The 19,685-nt window shown below is 40.6% G+C and overlaps 1 protein-coding gene across 2 annotated transcripts; it reads left to right on the top strand.

Annotated features, from left to right (window-relative positions):
* Positions 1 to 5,488: 5,488 nt before the first annotated feature.
* Positions 5,489 to 18,926, top strand: si:zfos-80g12.1 (sestrin-3). Of its 2 annotated transcripts, none has more exons than XM_034202923.1 (9): positions 5,489 to 5,694; positions 11,608 to 11,805; positions 11,985 to 12,167; positions 12,711 to 12,956; positions 13,254 to 13,368; positions 13,549 to 13,673; positions 14,094 to 14,260; positions 14,352 to 14,496; positions 16,941 to 18,926. In XM_034202923.1, exons 1-9 carry the CDS (start codon positions 5,629 to 5,631, stop codon positions 17,028 to 17,030), a joined length of 1,335 nt encoding a protein of 444 aa, XP_034058814.1. In that variant the 5' UTR covers positions 5,489 to 5,628; the 3' UTR covers positions 17,031 to 18,926. The 2 variants fall into 2 exon arrangements, with proteins under 2 accessions (XP_034058814.1, XP_034058817.1); XM_034202926.1 differs by lacking the exon at positions 5,489 to 5,694 and adding an exon at positions 8,365 to 8,776.
* Positions 18,927 to 19,685: the final 759 nt, after the last annotated feature.

Here is a 19,685-nt window from a genome sequence, read left to right on the forward strand (position 1 = left end):
TATCTTTTTCTGTCTGTGAAATCTCAGTGTTACAGAATTTCATTATTACATCAAAATAATAATAATAATAGATTACATTTGTATAGCGCCTTTCAAGGGACCCGAGGCCGCTTTACATGGTAAACAAACAAACAAACAAACAAACAAACAAACAAAAGGGGCAAATAATAAAGTTAACCCTTCGATGCACGAGTGACTGGACCCTACACTCTTCCATAAGTGAGTCAAAAAGGACCCGTATTAGAATAATATGTTTTTATGCCATTTTTGTCATTTTGGTTAAGAAAAATCACTTGTATAATATTTAGTATTATATTTTCGTTCACACTAGAAATATTTTATATTTAATTTTTTACTATTTATAATTTTAGCCATTTTTTTTACATTTTGAAAAAATAAGTTTTGAACATATTGATGCAAAGATCTCCGCTATTCTGAGACCCTCAGTATTCCATCTCTTCTCCTCCACCGCCCATCAATCTAACCTAACCTTCCCTTATATTGTAAAGCGATTTTGAGTCCTTGAAAAGCCCTATAAAAATATAATGTATTATTATTATTATTATTATTATTATTATACTGACAGGTATCAGATGTTGCTGTGTAAAATAATCTTCCTGAGAGGTGTCACTTGTGATATAGTCTGTGTGTTCTACAGTGAATGTATTCCTGACAGCAACAGGTGATAAGAATCAAAGGTTCCCATAGGAAATGCATGCGGGTCATTTTTGACCTACTTTTGGAAGCTTGGGGTAGTAATACAAAAACTACAATTTCAATGTATAACAATTCAACATTTAAATTTAAAATGTGAATGGCATGATATCCAAAACATGTTTTTTGAGGAATAGCTGGAATATGAAATGATAATTTTTTTAAATTACAAAGTTATTTCAAGAAAACCACCTCACCGGGTCAAAAAAGACCCACTTATATTTCATTTATGGTGTCTATTGTAGAAAATAACTCCTTAATTTTCATGTGTGAATGCACCACCATGACCTTAAATCATAGTGGTGCATTCGTACATAAAAATAAAGAAGAAAAATGTATATCATAAATGAAAAAATACAGAATTTACCAAGGTTATTATGAAAGGAAATCTGAATAATCTAACCAACACTGAACAAGGCTCTCTGTACATGATTTCATATCACTTTCTTCTAACTTCCCCTTATTCCAAAGGCAGACACAAATCCAGTTCTCTGCTTTATAATGACACGGAAATTGATTTGATGCAACACACAGAAAATTAAGTTGTTCCAATGTTTACCACAAGGGTGAGATAATGTTGACCTGGTAATGTTGATTATCATTTCAGCACTTACCCAACCTGGCAAGATGCATACATTTAGTGGGTTAAAGCTCTAGGCTGTTTTCGGAGAAGGTTTTTGATATGGTACCATGTGGTTAATATTTTAAAGGTCCCCTATTATACTGTTTTTTATCAATATATTATAGGTCTCAGATATATACAAAACATGTCTCTGAAGTGTTTGGCTCCAAATACCAAACATTCATTCATTCATCATTGCAGCATCCCATAATCCCCTCTGTTTCAGGCCTGTTTCAAAAGCGCTGATTCTCTTAGGGCTTTCACACCAACGCGATTCCCGTATTCACTGTCTGACTGTCACACAAGCAGCTGATACATATCCCCAATTCCCCATAGGTGAATGTGTGTCAGTCTGAATTGACGCTGTTTAGCATCACAACGCTTTATTAAAGTTTCTCTGGTATAAAATGGGTGATGTTAGCATAGCAACCGAAGCTAAACTGACTACTTGTTGTTGCTATCCTATTGTGGCATAAGCCGTTTTCTACAGGCACATTTTACCGGCGTATTTTTCATTATGATTCTACTTGTGATAGTCGGACATGACAACCTGTGCAGCCCATGTATTGATTCCATCCGATAGCTGCTATAATACAAAACAAAACGTCTGCCTGCTCTCCACAATGATCAATAACAGTGAACGGATGGTCAAAGTAAGGTACAAATAAACAGAATCACACGAAGCCTGGTTAGTGTTGCCTGACTTTATAAAGTGTGTTGTTGTTTTTTTAAGTGTGGTTGCGTTCTAGTCACTTTTCTCAGAGCTACTGCTTGTTACAACTTTTATTTGCCGTACTCGCCAACAACGTTATGACATCAAAATCTGATCAGCTCATTTTCAGACAGGTTTTTATATAAATCAATCAGGACAAAAAGTGAGTGAGTCTTTTTTCTTGAAAGTTTCAGAATCTCTTTACACAGAGGGGACACATGTTTATGTGTAAAGGACATGAAAAAGTGGATTTTGCATAATAGGTGACCTTTAAGTATAACCCCTCTTTATACGCCATGACCCCCTTTTCTTCTAAGTCTGCCTGCTTCATGTATAACTGTATGAGAGGCTTTAAATCCTCTATAATGTGTATGTTACTGAACAACCCAGAGACAGATATTTTTTCAGTCTTGTTCACCAAGAGTCGCTATTTAAAAGGCACATTGTAGAATATCAGGAAACTGGTGTTGATGTTGGCCAGACAACGCTGACTCTTAGACAACGCTGACTCTTACGGTTTCTTCAGCAGGAGAGGTTTGGTTAAACAGGAAGTGATGGGTGAACAGCAGCACATAGCTTCTTTTAGCTCTTCAACATCTGAACAGTGTTTAGAGTCAGGGCAGGCAACATTTGTCCTCTTTTTGACACAGAGGTCGAACGTTTCTGTTTTCTATTATAATTCACCAACTAAATGTGTTAATAAAACCTGTTATGGTGCTGAACAATTGAACAGTGTGATGGCATATACATTTATTAGTTGTTTTGTATAATGTTAATGCCAAATTCCCTGAGGGGTAGATGGCATTTCTGGCAGCTTGATGAACAATATCCTCTTACTGTACAACAGGAAGAAACCAGAACTGCGCCTACATATTTCTTAGGAAATTCCCTTCTGCTTTTGTCTTGAACAATTTCTGTAGAAACGACAGTGAAGTGAAGCACAACAACTGTCTGATGCTGTGGTAACAGCTGATCAACCACATCAGCTTGAAAAAGGAAATGGTAAGTTATACTAACAAACAACGGAAAACAAGTTTAACGCTCAGTGGATCCAGGGCACTCAGACATACCATCTCTGAAATGTAGCGTTATCATTCGTCCCCACCCTTGTTAGGTGCTAAGTGGTTTATTGCTTCCAGTCAAATTGAAATTAAAGGAGAATTAATAATTCATTCTAATTTGCTTCATTTCTAGGAATTTTCTGGAATTCACAGCCAGTTCCCCAGAGAAGTTTTAACCCTGATCCCAGAAAGATCTTCAGTCAATATCTTCGTTATACATTGTAGAGTAGAAACTATTTGTCGATCTAAAATGAATCTGCCCCTTTTCTATAGAAAGAGATACGATGCTTTCTTCCATTTAATTGATCCTTTAATAAAATGTCTCCCAGGACCTGTTATTGCACAGAGAAAATTGAGTTGGAGCCTCAATTTTCTTCCTGTTTTCGAAGTTAGTAAAAAAGTATTTATAATTGTTTATCGTTTAAGTCTTGAAATGGCAAACAATCCCTTAAATCCAGCTTGTCATTTGTGAATATTTCCTTGTTTTCTTTGTTAAGATAACGTAGAACATTCAGTATTTTGGTTCTGGACTGTAATATATAATTGAAGACGTCACCTTTGCTTTGAGGTCACTTTAGATAATGAAAACAGTCCTTAGATTCATCTAGGAGTAGGCTTAAAATCTGGATACCCCCTTATTATTGCAGATATTTTCTAGGACAAGTCCCAACCTTCTGATGTTTCTCCTGAATCAATTTAAACTATAGCTAACCGGTTTGGACTGGTTCTACCTACCGCAGCAGTAGATTCACATGATGTTTGTGCAGACTGCTATTTAATCTGATATGGAAAGTTTATAGTCTCGTATCACATGTTTACCGCACCAGAGCTCTCCTCTGTTTTATTTTTACTCAGATGTTAACTATTTTATATTTTCAACACTCAAAGGTGATTTTAGACATTAGATCTGTATTTATAGCAAAAGTGTGTTTTTTGTAAGTGGATATCACACTGCAAATATGGAGGTTCATTTGCAAATACTATCATTTTCCATTCTCCATTTTAACTGACCAACCAGATATGTTTTAATTTCCACTTTCATAAAACAGAAGTTTCCATAGAATCATGCAACCATTTTTAAAAGGAAAACAATCTAAATTCTTACATTTTGAGGAACTATTAACATTAAAAAGATTGACATGGTGATTGCCTGAATAATTGATGTCACGCTTACCACATGACCCTATCTTAAGACAGGAGCTGGTAAGACAGTACAAAAACACAGCAACTAAATGATACGAATGTCCTGATTCTCAGTCACAAAAACAACCTGATTTAATTCAATTCAATAACAAGATGCCTGATATAGAACAAAGGTCCCTTTCAGTAAGAGGCGAGGACTCAATAAAACCCTGCACAAAGTTACATCTCTTTGTAGTCGTTGTTGCTTCTCCTTGTAGTACTATTTTGGTTACTTTGTGTTTTTTTCTGGTCATGTTGTGTCCCTTATGGTAATTCGGCATCTATATGAAGACAATAGTACCTCTCTAAGATCAGATCTTCATTGCAAGTCAGTTTTCCACCAAACCGGGTGTCTTTGTCTATATATATTATCATGTTGAAACTGATAAGTCCTTTCCACAAACTGATGAATAATCATTGTGTGCTGTTGCAGTAAACAAGAACTCACCTGAAGGTCACTTCCCTTCTCAATTAGCTACTCAGTCCCTGAAAGCAGTTTAATAATGATAGACGTTAATGTTAGACAAATGTAGTAAAATACTAAAGTAAAGTACAAGAACCTATAATCTGTATATAAGTATGCATAGCCCTTTACAGTACTTAAATGTATCCTACTTATTGACACACCACCACTGGAGACAGGCCCCTGGGCGACCAGATTATACCATTTCCAGATTCAACATTCCCCTAATTCACGTGTGCGGTATGTTCAAGATAAATCAGCACAGGAGCTTAAAACAGGGTGTAACAATACACAAATACGTAAGTGTAAAATAGAACAAGATGAGCTAAAAACACGATGTAAAATTAAATACTGCACAGTAGAATACAATACGGCTGTATGCTAACAGATGAATGGTATGAAGTTGTGAAAAAGATCAGGAGTTTTATAGTCCTATGGCCTGTGGGATAATAAAGCTGTCCCTGAGTCAGGTTGTTTTTGTTGAAGATACTCATGTAAAGTACCTCAAAATTGTACTTAAGTACAGTACTTGAGTAAATGCTCTTAGTTACTTTACAACACTGGTTGGGACAGTGTTGTAAAGTGTTGTAAAGTGGGACTGTGTGTGCTGTTGTTTGCAGATGTTCATTAGCATTGATATGAGCCCGTAGCCCCGCCCCCTGAGCGCTGATTGGCCACACTGTTACCGGAGCTGTCAGCCTGTGGAAGGTTTCTCTGCTCTGCTGTCCCAGTCTTCAGCTCCAGAGCGACGGGCTGACTGCAACTAGCGGCAGGCAGGCAGGCAGGCTCGTCTTGCCTTTTGTTAGCTATAGCTTGGAAAACACCAAGGAAAAGACAGAGCCGCATCCATGCAGTAGCACACTTTTATTGGAAAATGATCATCTGTACGAGTAAAATGGAGTACCCCCTGAGAACCCAGTGTCAGCGCGTGCACAAACAGGTAAGCTGACAAGAGACGAAGCAGTTGGAAATAGTTTCAGCACAATTAAAGCTAACGGCTAACTGTGTCGCCTGGGTAACGTTCATTCATTTGATAAAGGGATTATTTTATATCAGAGTAACAACTCGTCTCTTAACCACCTCTTTCATTTAGCTTTGTTGTCTTTTTTAAATTTAAATAGCATGTTTAGACAGGAAACAGCTTATTGACAATATGACTATTGCAGTTTTAAACAGTTTTAAATATCTCAACTTTTTTACTTGTCAACTAGAAGCTAGCTAGTGAGCAAAAATAGCATTACCAAACTGATTTAGCTAGCTAACTTAGCTAACGGTATATAGAGCAATCATGCTAGAGTTGAATCAAACTGAAAAGACAATCAAACATAGTTTTAATTGTTTAATTGGGGGTAATGAGCTGCCACTTTTTATCATCATCAAGGCACCTTTAATCCTTTACATCTCCAGCCGTTTACATGTCAGCTATATCAAGGTATAACAAGCTACCGTAAAACATTAATATGAACAAAATCTGTTTGTGCAGCCACTGTGATGTTATGCCTTCACAATCCATGTAACGAAGACTATTCCTTTGTTGGTTCATCAGTGGTGATTTGAGTGCTTTCCTTTACAGTACATGGTTATATTTAAGGTTCACAGTCAAATACTAATGTTTAAATGCAGTAACAAATATGAATGTTGCAGTACGAGGAGAAATCTATAGGTGACGATGACATCATCTGAAGATTTAGGAAAACAAGTGTGTCAGTTTTGGTGGCTGTGGAGTAATGCAGTGACATTTATTCACCATAAATAATATATAAGCAATGCTCTAGGTGACCGGACAGTGTAAATGCGTTTAATCTATGAGGCCATATGGGGATTGTTCAGTCCTTTTTACTGCAAGACGCTATAAATGTTGGCGACTTTTATTGTGCTGTTTTTTGCTGGCTGAACTGGACTGCCAATCAAAGTTGTTTTTCTCCTCTGTGGCTGTTTTTCCATTTTGCAACAGAAGGGGGGCGCTGTCCCGAGTGCAGTCCAAAAAGCCATGTATGCTGCAGATTAGAGTCCAGAAATGGAGCAAAACAGGGAGGAATGTGAGCAACAAGGGATTCAAAACCCTCCACTTTGGGTTCAAGTCCAATATGTGTTCCTTTCAGTACCCTTCTCATTGTGTTATGTTCATATTCATTGACATTCAGCTTGCATTTTTCTGTACAGGCCATTTGAGTACGTCATTGTTATAACTAAATGGCAAACAATGTGTATTTTTGTTGAGACCTATGCTTATGCAAACCATAATAACCCTATGAGTACTACAGCTCCTTACAGACATTGCACCCGAAAGCTGTTTAAAATAAAGAAGTATATAGCAGGCAATTTAAGCAACACCACATTTGAGCACCCGCTTTTATAACCCGCTCACCCTCGGCTTGTTTTTGAATGACCTTGTTATCCGTCTTTTGCTCTACCTGCCTGCCTTGTTTTCTGACAGGTCCAATAATTCATCTGCCGTATATGGGCTCGGCTTTCCCTATTTCTTATTGTCATCCTGCAGCACAGTGTTTTGTTTGTCTTGGTTGTGTTGTATCTGCTGTCCTTACCCTCCCCTCTTCTCCTCCCCTCTCAAAACATCTTTGGGCTGCAGCTGGTTTGTTTTGCGTTACACTCTTGAGTTCAGGTTGCAAGGCCAAAACCGGCCCTGGCTGCTTGTGTTTCCGGTAATTTTTTAAAGAGGGGGGGGTTAATGCTGCCAGAACGCCGGCGCAGGATAAGGACGGACCCCCTCCAGGCTCAATTGGAATGCAGATTGAATGTCCTTCTCCTGTATCCGCAGCAGCCCCCCTCTTGCAGCCCACCAAAATCACACTCCTACTGTAGAGACACTACATGCACACATGCACGTCTCATCTCAAACTGACACAATTCCCCTTAGAGGACTGCTTGCATCATTTTCCCACATCATTGTGTGACGTCTTCATGTTCCTGCCTGTACAGTGCTGCTGTTTTGTTTGTCAGCCTGCCATCAAAGCCGCTCTTTGTCTGCATTTACCTTTCCTCCCTTCAGCGACGTCACTCCTGTTTTTCATGTCATCCCTGCCTCTTGCTGCTCTCTGATCAATATACAAATGACCTCTCCTGTGGCGGCAAGGGACGTTTTTTTTTTTTGAATGTCAAATGATCTTCACCTGTAAATGTTTTCCCACAACAGGCAGCTTTTTCATTCTTCTTCTATCTTTTGCAACCAGGCCACAAGTTTGAATTCATCTTTTGATTTGAATAGAGCAGGGCTTCAATATCAACAGAGCCTTCTCGCTTTTGTCACCCCCAAGCTTGTTTTTGACTAGGAAAAAAATGGCTTTGTTTCCAAATCCTTCGCTGCTGGGCGTACTGTAAGCAGAATGAATAGGGTTGTGTGCACAAAGCCTTAATATCTTTCTCTATGAGACTGTTTGCTTCTATGTGAAACCAAAATATGCTTGTTAACAGCTTTTTCTTTTTGTTTAATGCGGGTGTTTTTTTCCTGTGGGTGGACAATAAGGAGCGTATCGCTTTATCAAAAGTACGGCTGTGTGCAGGCAAAAAACACGAAGCAAAGTGCATGGGTGTCTCTGGACACAATCTCTGCAAAACATGTCTATAAACCTTATTTCCCTGGGTGTATTAATCACAAGTATTGATTTGATAAATGGGCTGGGATGGATGTGGGGAAACAACGAAATATTCATTGCTTTACTGGTCAGACATTTAAGATGCTTTTTGTTTTGGTTTCAGTAGTTTCAAAATCTTGGAATCTTTTCAAAATGACACATAGCATAATCATCAACTTACTGTAAATTGTCTCGAGCTGCTGACTGCTGACTTTCAATTGTGCTTTCATGTTAAGCTGTCAGCTCACTCAGTTAAAACTGTAGGATGTGTTATTTCCTGCTGTGCTCACATCAACTAGTTCCTGTTTCAGAATTGGCTTTCTGTCGCATTTGTCCAGACATGTTTATGACATTTCATGAAACACCAATTTCCTCTTTGATGGGGAGACGCTGGTGAGGACAATTCCCGTCTCCTCTGTCTGTACATGAGTAAGTCTTGTTACTTGTTTCTAGATTTGACACTGGCTGAAGATCAAATTAATGACAAAACTAGTCATTTATTTGCCCACTGGCTATGAGGAGTTTGTGTTCTCATGCTTACATATTGTATGTAAAATAGCAGTGGGTTTATCATCTGGCTGTGCAGCCCATTCTCTCATTTCAGTTTGAACATTTTCTAACAGCAACAGTTACATTTTCTGAGTCAAGCTTATGCAGATATTGTGTTTTCCCTTCACACTGTGAACAAAGAGCTCACACAGCCCCTACTGGAGCAAGTAGCAGTCTGTGTTATGCCCACATTCATTGCGTCACCTGGTTGCTCACGATGACCCACTTTGATAAGGTTTTGCCAGAGACTCAGTTTTTCTTGATAGTCTGTTTTTTTTCATAAGCAGGCGCCATATTTCCAGTGTTGCATTTGGGACGTCTGGTACAGGTCGTAAATCTGAGACCCGGAGTACATTTATTGTTTTGCATTCATACCGTCAGCTTTGCACTGCAACAAAACACATTCTGTACATTACAAAAAAGTGATAATCATTCAACAGCTGACTGTTATAGTGGCACAAGTGTCAGCTTGCCATCACATACTGGCAGTTACATAAGCAGATGTTTCATCTAAATACTGTGTGTACATCTTGGTCTCCATTCTTCAGTCACTTTAATTCATTAATAACTGAAAAATAACTGTTTAATGTTTAACTCAAATATTGATACTTGTCCTATTAACATAACATCATTCAGGTTAATACATTGACTACAGAACCACCATTTCTTAAACCTCTGATTAAGGAGTGTGTGGTTTTACTATTATAAATTAAACTGAGAGACGTTGATTGAACAGTTTCACATGGATCAGTCATAATCTGTTTATGTTGCGATCTATAGTGACACGCTGGACAGAATTAGTGGTCTCCCTGCATGAAAAGTCCTTGACAAGTCGACCTCAAAGCAGCGACCTCTGTAAGGCCTTTTCCTTTAAGTGACCGAGCCGGTTGGTGCTTGATGAAGCAGTAACGTAGATTCTGCAGCCCAGAATACTAATCAGCAGCTCTTGTGTTTGCAGAGAGATACTTGTGTGAATGTGCTCTTGTCAGGAGGCCTTTGATTGGCAGGCACCTGTGTGCTCTGCCCTCCAGCCTGTCCTCATGTCCGCTGACAGACCAGAGTGGGTCAGGGTCCGACTATAAGGAGGTTTTATTTAGTGCAGTTCATTCACTGCCTTTTAATCGTCCTCTTGACTTTCCTCCATTCTATATAAACTATGAGATGAGGCTAAAATACACATCATCATTAGATTGATTTAATGTGTGTTTCTAGGTCTGAGCGTAAATAGGTCAAGAGGTGGAGTCTTGTGCACGATCAAACCCTCGTCCACTGTAGAGAGAAGTGAAATACCACACGAAGCCACTAGCCAGATAAACATGGTGGTGAATACCAAAGAGCCGTGCTTGGCTCAAGTTAAGTAACATGGTCCTCTCGTGGACATTTTCTCTGACTATCCGTGACATGAGCCGAGCTGTCGGGGAAAGGATTAATCCTAGACAGCAGTTTGTGCTGCGACAAGTCCTCGCCAACATTCGTACAATTCCAACTGCAGTGAAGCATTTGGTTTTGATCAGCGCTGTGCTCTCAGGTTTCACATGCAGGCAAACTGAGTCGTCGCCCAAGGCTTTTCCTAGAGGCCATTGTATGATGGCGAGGCAGGAAATAAATGGCTGTGCCTATGAGGGCAGGACAGCTTCCCTCTCCTCATGGGTCTGTTTCTCTTGGCCTCGGGCTCCTCGGCCCAATCCCACCTATGTTTGTGTGTTTGGCCTCATCCACTTCTTTGCTACTGCGGAGCTTCCCTCTTCAAGGCCTCATAAGCCCACATTTCACATTAGATTCTTCTTCTGCGGTTCCACCCAGCATTAAATCCCCCTTTCCCCTGGGTGTAATGGTTTCCTGGTTGCGTCGTTGTATCAGTCCATCTATTGAGTTTGTCTACTGCATCCACTTTTAATTAATAGATGTGGATACCCATATGGCTCAGCTACATGTAGTAATGATAATGTTTATGAGGCTTCAGATCCTGCTGCAGCCAACACAAGGTGGTGTCTCGGTGCCTGTGGGGCTGGCGGCTGAGCACTTTGTTTGCTTGTTTTAGTTGCAGAAAGAATAATGTAAGGAATGCACTGGCTTGCCACCGGCGCCGGTATCCCAGCATCGCGGCCACTGTTCCTTCAACACTCATGAGCTGATTTAAGGTGTGGAACATGACTCCAGTCCAAAGCACAGTCGGTGCCCGTCGTCACACGGTGTGGACGCTGAAGCCGCACTTTATCTTGAGCCAACTTTTCTTGGCTATAAAATAAGTTCTAATAAATCACCGAAAGGACAGTCTGCCCTGTGTTACTGTTTTATTACGTCTTATCACCATTTATATGTAAGCAGTATTTTATTGGAAACGTTTTACACAGAGTACACATTTATCTGACATTTATGGCTGCATATAAGGTTTTCGTTCTTTATCAATTCATCTAGTTTTATTACTTAAAACTCCCATATCCGATCAACTGGAATCCGTTTATTTGGGGGATTTTTGCTGATATACTGATTTAAGCAATTATTAGAATTATTACAATGTATACCAGTTCATTTTCTGTTGCTGGATAAGTCAATAAATGTACCTCGTTTCAGGTCCAATGACTTCTGCCTCAGCATCAAACACATGATCACAGCTATAAATCATCCCCCGATTTGACTGCAACAACAAACGGAACAAAGATTGTGCTTGTCCCGTCAGAAACCCTCTCCTCTCTGCCTGCTCTCTGTAGGTGATGGTGAACGGAGAGAAGGAGCGCGTGTCGCTGCTGTTCATGAAGGCTCTGGTCAGCAGGGGCAGCGTGGACGCCGTGTCGCAGCAGATGGCCTCTCACCCGCAGTACTTGGAGAGCTTCCTGCGCACACAGCACTACATCCTGCACATGGACGGGCCCCTGCCGCTGCCGTACCGCCATTACATCGCCATCATGGTCAGTGGCCTTTCTCATCTCGTTGATACAAACCCAGGATCTCGCCATTGTACTGTAAACAAACCGATAATCGATTTGGAAGCTGTTCTCCAGCAGGGATCATAGAAGTATTATTCAAAATGAAAGAATAACACGCTCGTTTGAGAAATGTCTGAACTTCTTCTTACCTTGCCCTTCAGGCTGCAGCGCGACATCACTGCAACTACCTGGTGTACCTGCACTCAGCCCAGTTCCTGAGGGTGGGCGGGGACCCTGTGTGGCTGCAGGGTTTGGAGGCAGCCCCCCCTCGCCTTCGTCTGCTTGACCACATCAACAAAGTGCTGGCCCACCAACCCTGGCTCACTGCCTGCTCACACATCCAGGTACAGCACAGCAAAACGTAGACAATCATTTTTTAAATAAAGCGTAACAAGAAAGTATCAAATGATTACTCATTACAACTTACAGAATACACAATACAGAAGTGAGCTCTCAGGGTCAAGGTTATAAACCTATGAATTAAAGTTTTCAGTATGCGTTTGCTAGTTTTAGTCTTTATACACGTTTGACAGCAGTTTGTTTATTACACTTCTTCAAATCATTTTCTTGTAATCAAATTCTACAAATCCAGACTGTGTGTGAAAGGTTTTAATTGTGAAGCACAGTGCCCTCTGCTGGAGTGTCACGTCTTCTTTTTTAGGAATTGATATTTAATAGAAAACTTAAACTAAAATAAATTATTTTCATTCTCTTTGCACTTTTTTTTTTTTTTTTTTAAATAACCAGACAATATATTTTCATTGAGTTAAGATATTTTCACCGCTCATTTCAGTTTCTGTTTACACTAATCAATCACCCTGCTCAGATGCACACTAACGAGTATAAAGAACTCTAAAAGGTGTCTGACCCTGAGCTCTGTCTGTCAGGCGCTGCTGAAGGCGGGCGAGCAGTGCTGGTCTCTGGCGGAGCTGGTGCAGGCCGTGGTGATCCTCGCTCACTGCCACTCCCTCTGCAGCTTTGTGTTTGGATGTGACACAGACTCAGACCCTGCCTCTCTCTCCAAGTCTCCTAACGGCACCCCGCCCACCTTCTGCCCCTTCGATGCTGCCAACGGCAACGCCAACGTGCCTCAGACGCTCGCCACTCCCTCTGAACACATAACGAGAAGACGGGTAACAAATCAGACCTGTATTCTCTTCAAATGAAAATCACTGATAATTGCAGAACAAAGTAGACTGTTTCACACAAATATTCCACTTGCAAACATGAATAAAATATACTTTTATAATTACAAAAGTGTACAGTAGGGTTTTAATCTGATACAGCATCACAGAGCTCTTTGTGTAAATGACAGATGCATCTGAATCTATAATGTAATATTGGGTTGTTCATTGTTCAGCCTGGTGTCTGTTCCTTCCTGTAAAAATGCTTAAAGGTTTATTAAACCTTATCTGTGTTTGTGTGGACAGTCTCTGGACTCCAGCTGTGACATGGTGTGTCTGAAGGAGAAGATTCAGAAGTCTCAGGAGGAGCGAGAGAAGAGAGAAGAGCGGCTGCTGCAGACACAAGGACTCCAGCAAACAGGTAACCAACAGAAACACACAGGCAAGAAACCCCCGCTCAGATGTTCCCCCTCACTTCTGATGGTTATCTCGAGCGCTACATTTGAGGTCACATGGTGTGAAACTCGAGCAATCTACATTTATTGACGCACTCCCTCTGCCTCCCCTCCATCGCTGTTACTTTCATCGTCTCTTTTTTTAGATATGGAAGAAGAGGAGGAGATGATATGCTTTGCAGACCCCACACGTTTCATCACAGACCCCGACTTATGCTACCAGGAGTTTGCTCGCAGAGAGGAGGACCACTTTCAAGTATTTAGAGTTCAGGTGAGGATCGGACATCTGTCACAGTGGGTGTTAGGGCTCGTTATCCCACGGCGTCAGAAAATACCTTCCATTTCTTTTACACATGACTTCGTCCCACAGACCCCATTGAGATCCTGATGCCATACTTTATGGTTCTTTAGGAACAAAATCACAAAATGATTTAGACTATTGGAGAAGCAGAGAAAAAATGGCCTTACAAAATGATGTTGTTTTTTCCTTTTACCTTTGGGATTTGTTCCATCTTTGTTAAATCACATCTCACCTCTTTAAGGCTTCTTAAATTATTCAAATAAAAACAACCGTCTTATTTGAACTGCTTACAAAAGGACGTGGGTTGGGAACCACTGCCGCACTTTAATATTTGATGATCTTTAACTAACATCGCCACCTTGCTGACTTGATGTGTTGTTTTCTCTGCAGGACTATTCATGGGAGGACCACGGCTTCTCCTTAGTCAACAGGTTGTACTCGGACATCGGCCACCTCTTGGACGACAGATTCAGGAGCGTGACGACCCTCCCCTCGATGCACAGCCCCGACCTGAAGAGGGCCATCTGGAACTACATCCACTGCGTGTTAGGAATACGGTGAGACACAAACACCCTTTGAGACTCGAACTAAAGCCCTGTTTTCCTTTTGTGTTTAGTAGATTAAATGAATGTTTGTTTGTGGTTACAGGTACGATGATTATGATTATGGAGAAGTGAACCAGTTGCTGGAGCGGGATCTGAAGCTGTACATCAAGTCTGTGGCCTGCTTTCCAGACGCCACCAAAACTCCAGTGTGTCCGCTCAGTCTGGCTCCGCTCAAACCTTCAGAGCAGGTAAGAGCCCCTTTAACACAGCTGTACCGACTATCTTTGCTACATTTGAAGCCTCCATAGAGGTGTTTTATTTAAGCATTATGTGTATGTTGTTTTGTTTGTGACGTCACTACTCTAGAAGTACATTAAAAAAAAATCCACATACAAAATCCTTAATTTAAATAGTGATTTATCAGAATTCGAGAGTGAATTTCTTTCTTTCCTTCACTTTCTTTTATGAATATAACTTTTAACTGAGGGAGAGCCAGGGGCGGATCTACGGGGGGGCAACTGTAGAGCCTTGCCCCCCCAGCTTCCCCCCTAACTTTTGTGTCCCTAAAACTGTACTTGTAGAAACAAACCTACACTATGTCCACAAGCTTCTCAAGCAACGAAACAAGCAGTGCATTAATTAAAACAGAATCATTTAAAATATCATCTTAGGCCCGTTAAAAACGCAGCTACGGCCCTGCATTAAACTGCGGAGCGGGGTTCACAGGGACAGCGGCTCGCACCGCTGCAGAGAGGGAGCGAGCTGTCCCCGCACCTGAAGGTGGATCACATTCCCCTGGGAGCATTTCCCCTTCCACTAGTTTTGTTTTTACTAAAGATCAGAGATTGACATTGACATATATTTTTTTATAAAACGCTGCAGTTTGAATCGATAGCGTTTAACAGACGGTCGCTGTTTGGGACGTTACGTTACAAAATACTACGCAGACAGCGCTAGCTGGGAGATCGATCACTTTATTTGCTAAACTATGCGGTACTATTAAATCCACGTAAATTACACATCACAGCAATGAGGCCAGATAAATTAAACCAGGATATATCCTTTACCGTCAAACTGGATCTCAACACAGCTGCCTGTGTGCGTTTGATAAATACTTTCTGATGTTATATTTATTATAGGCTACTTATTAGCTACATGGCCCTAACGTGTAAAGTTATACAAGCATTTGTACCAATGCTTTTCACAAGTAGACTCTTGCAGGCCAGAGTAGCTGGAGTGAGTCAACAAACAACACAAAGACATATCTGAGAAGTGATCAGGATGAACAGAAAGAGGAAAAGGAAAAGAGAGATGAAGAGACCAGGAGGGTCAGAGCAGGAGGAAGAGGAGGAGATGAAGAGACCAGGAGGCTCAGAGCAGGAGGAAGAGGAGGAGATGAAGAGACCAGGAGGGTCAGAGCAGGAGGAAGAGGAGGAGATGAAGAGACCAGGAGGGTCAGAGCAGGAGGAAGAGGAGGAGATGAAGAGACCAGGAGGGTCAGAGCAGGAGGAAGAGGACGAGATGAAGAGACCAGGAGGGTCAGAGCAGGAGGAAGAGGAGGAGATGAAGACATTAGTGAAGAAGAAGACATTTATGTGAGGAATAAAGATGAAGTGTCAGAAAGAGGGACAGAGGCAGGGATCAGGAGGCAGATGAAACTCCAGCTGGACCACATGATATGTTTTTATTCTCCTTACATATTCCATCACAGCAACACAATCTAGCAGCTCTTAGTATTGACACATGTTTCTGCACCGGTCACCTTTAGCTCTCTTAAGAGATGGGTGATGTTATTTGTGTACTTATTTATAACTAAGTACTTTTACTGTACTTACGGTAAACAGAATTCTAGGGTATCATGAGTATTGAACTGTACTATATTTTAGTTTGTTTGTCTGAACACCTTGTTTCTCTTGTGAATTAAGAACACTTGTGTTAGGGCATGATTTAACAATAAATAGGTTATATATACAGTATAAAATACCACATACTGCCCGCCCTCCCATGCCACCCTGGCATGACCTCTTGCCCCCCCTTTGCCACCCCATGTAAAATGTTGTAGAACCGCCACTGGGGAGAGCTAACAGGTTTTTTGAATGCAATGAAAATGTTATTTTTTGAAAGGCTTAAAGGTGGGGTAGGTAATTCGCTTCAGAAACACTTTTTGTTATATTCCATGGAATGCTCTTAACATCCCGATAGCAATGAATATCTTAAATGCTTTGACAATAAATCCATCTGTGGAAGCCGTAGTACTGTAAAAAGCACGACCAATCATCTGAGCCGGCCCGGCTAAAATAACTGGATGGCCTACCTGCCTGTCAGCCTTCCATCTGTGCACAAACGTATCTCTTTTTTCAATAGTTTTTGAATTTTTGAGGTTATTGTGAATGTTTGGATTGTGGAATGATGGGGAAATCATACACAGCCACCACTCGAATGTAATTATAATCATAGTATTACATTAATAATAATAGTGTAGTCTTTTCTGTGTCTGCAACTGTACAGAAATACTGGCTATTAAACAGGACGACTAAACGTTAAAAAGAAAACAAATCGGCAAAGCTTTTCAATCAGAATATCAATATCAGGAACTAGGCTTCTATCTATTTGGTGCCGTCCTAATCCTCATTGTTTACTCTGAACCCTGTGAGGCGCTCTGAGTGAACCCCATGTCCTCCCCTCCCCTCAGATACACGTGAACCTGCTCATCATGGAGGCCCGGCTGCAGGCGGAGCTGCTCTACGCGCTGAGAGCCATCACTCAGTACATGATCGCATGAGCGCTCGGAGAGGCACCGAGTGAAATAACTCTCCGCCGGTACAGAGAGACGCGAGGATGAAGACATCTCAACAGCAGACGGTGGGACGAGAGGGACACTTTTAGGGACACAGAGCTCATGGTTTTGTAGCTGTGCCTCATGAATGTGCTTTTCTTTTTCTCAGATGTAATGTATTTATACCATAGTGTGCCACGCCCCCTCCTCATGCAGATTCTCCTGTTGTGAAGTCCTCTCATCAGACATCTCGGCTCTCAAACGTTATGTGCAATTATTCCTAGAGATGTTTCAATGTGTACCTTTTTTGTTTTGTGTTCATTCTGTACGAAGCTGCTCGGTAGTAGCAGTGTTACAGCGGCCAACACTCTCCTTAGTTTGATCGGTCTCCTTTTGTATTAACTATGCTTTCCCCAAAAAATATCGTTTTGTACACGTTGAATGTTAACGGGAGACCAGGTTATTTTTGTTGACAATCCTCGTCAGTGTTGGAGGAGGACAGTGAGTGGACCGTGAAGGACGACCGTTTCGCCCTCCCTAACATTTCGTATTAATGCTGGTCAAGAACAAACACCACAGTGACACTGCTGGAAGTTATCACATCACTATAGTTTCTTTTAATAAGCACTTTTTTAAACTTTATATATTTATAATGCAAGGTAACTCAATAGTAGACATTGAGACGCACGGTGTCGGTGTCCGACGCCTTTCTTCTCGACTGTATGACGTGTGAAAAAAATATTTGAGACTGTTTGTCGTGTAACTTTCAAATTAGCTTTTGTTCTCAACCCCAGATTACAGTGAATTATTGCTCTACTTGTTACGTTCAGGTCAGTGCTGACACACAGAAGGATTTTGAAGATAATAATGTTTTCAAGACATAATTTACGCCTGATAAGAAAACGTGTAACTAAACTTAGGAAGTCATTGAGGATTAAGCTGAGCCATTCGCTAAATGATTGTTTTTTGCGCTTCAGAAGTGATCAAATCAGAGACTGAATTTGAAGATTGAAGAAGAAGATGATTCAACTTATTGTCATTACGTAGTACAGGTACTATGTGACGAAACAGTTTCTCTGCATTTGACCCATCCTAGTGTTAGGAGCAGTGGGCTGCCATTATGTACGGCGCCCGGGGAATTTCAGACCAAAGGTCATTAAAGAAGCAAATTGAAGGATTGGATGGATGCAAAATTCCCAGTCGATCTGCACTGGTCATGAGTTCAGACGTTCTGCTCAAAGCTGTGTCTAAGCTTTTCTTGTGAGCTGTAGCAAAGCTGATTATAGAAATCCACGGTACAATTTGCAAAGCAGAACAATGTGCAAACTATTCGTTGAAACGCGTGTATCTTGTTTTCTGTCTTTTTTTTATTTTTATAGTTTTTGTTTCTGGGTTTGACGGTAGGACTTGCTTGTTGTGCTGTAGCTCAGGTAGACGTAGAGTTTTGACAGACTTTAGAATTAGTAGCTGCAAGATGTAGAAAATAAACAAGTGCATATCGAGCATGTCAAGCAAAGCGCTGATAACACAGGTGCCTTCAGAATACAGCTGGATGCTGCTGAAGTGGAGGGAGGTGACTACTGGAGGCTGGATGTGGGCTCTGGTGGCAGCTGGGAAACCTTTTCAAACACGGGTTTAACAAGTTGGGAAAAAAAGAAGTTTTTTCTTGGCGTTTGTCAGTGTGTGTCCTCTATCAGACACCTGGGAACCCCAGCAACTCGGCAAAGAGCCTTGACACAGATGGATGTTAAACATGTTCAACTTGAGCAGATAAAAATAAAGGATAATTCTCTTTAAAAAAACAAGAAACTTCTTTAAAAAAAAGAGAACAAGTGAAAAAGCAAAACTGTTTTTTGAAAATGTGAAGAAATGTTTTCTATAAAGATGCTCTATGAAAATAAATCCTGTCTCCTGTTTTACTTTCATCCCCAGGAAACCTCAATGTTTTTCATAATGTGGTAAATCACACAAACCTTAAACTGTAACCAAATCATATCGAGCAATCCTTTTGTTTCTCACTTACTCTCTACAAGTCCGACTTTTAAACCATTTCATTTAAGTTCCATGTATTGTTTTCTAAATCTTTCCACCACCGTCTGCTGATCGCCTGTGAGGTTGAATTAAAAGCAAAGGAAATAAGACGGAAAAGTACTTGCTTTTCTGCTTAAACTACTTTTTCCAATATCATGAATATATTTACTCTCCTGATATATGACCAAGAAGATATGATGGAGAGTTAAGTATTTGTACTGTCCTTTAAAGGGGAAAGGAAACACCAATTACAGCTATAATATTCCGGTAGTTTATTCATTTTACAATGGATATTGATCGTAATATTTATTGTATATGATATTACTCGCCAAAAGAAAATTCATTATCCGCCGGCCGGGTGGGGAATTCCGGGACCAGGCCGCCGCCATTAGGGGAGTCCCAAATGGTGACGTCACTGTGTGGGTCCTCGCTCCGGGTAATCTTTCTGATTAATTACAATTCAGCGGGAATGTTGTACTTACCTCACTTCAGTTTTATAGTTTCTTCACACACTAAAAAACAAGTTTATAATTTAAATGTTTTGTTATAAGTGTAACAACCCAACATTTTATAAAATCAAATGATTTTTTTAATTATACATTTTCCTGATTAAATACTAAATGTACTTAA

Source organism: Gymnodraco acuticeps, unplaced genomic scaffold (genome assembly GCF_902827175.1).
Source record: "Gymnodraco acuticeps unplaced genomic scaffold, fGymAcu1.1, whole genome shotgun sequence".
Lineage (NCBI taxonomy): Eukaryota > Metazoa > Chordata > Actinopteri > Perciformes > Bathydraconidae > Gymnodraco > Gymnodraco acuticeps.

What these genes read in the sequence shown, in the direction of transcription:
- si:zfos-80g12.1 (XM_034202923.1), top strand. Translation starts at nt 5,629, where the DNA reads ATGATCATCTGTACGAGTAAAATGGAGTACCCCCTGAGAACCCAGTGT. An exon ending in ACAAGGACTCCAGCAAACAG is followed by an intron (nt 13,369 to 13,548) that starts GTAACCAACAGA and finishes CTCTTTTTTTAG; the next exon opens with ATATGGAAGAAGAGGAGGAG. An exon ending in CGCTCAAACCTTCAGAGCAG is followed by an intron (nt 14,497 to 16,940) that starts GTAAGAGCCCCT and finishes CCCTCCCCTCAG; the next exon opens with ATACACGTGAACCTGCTCAT.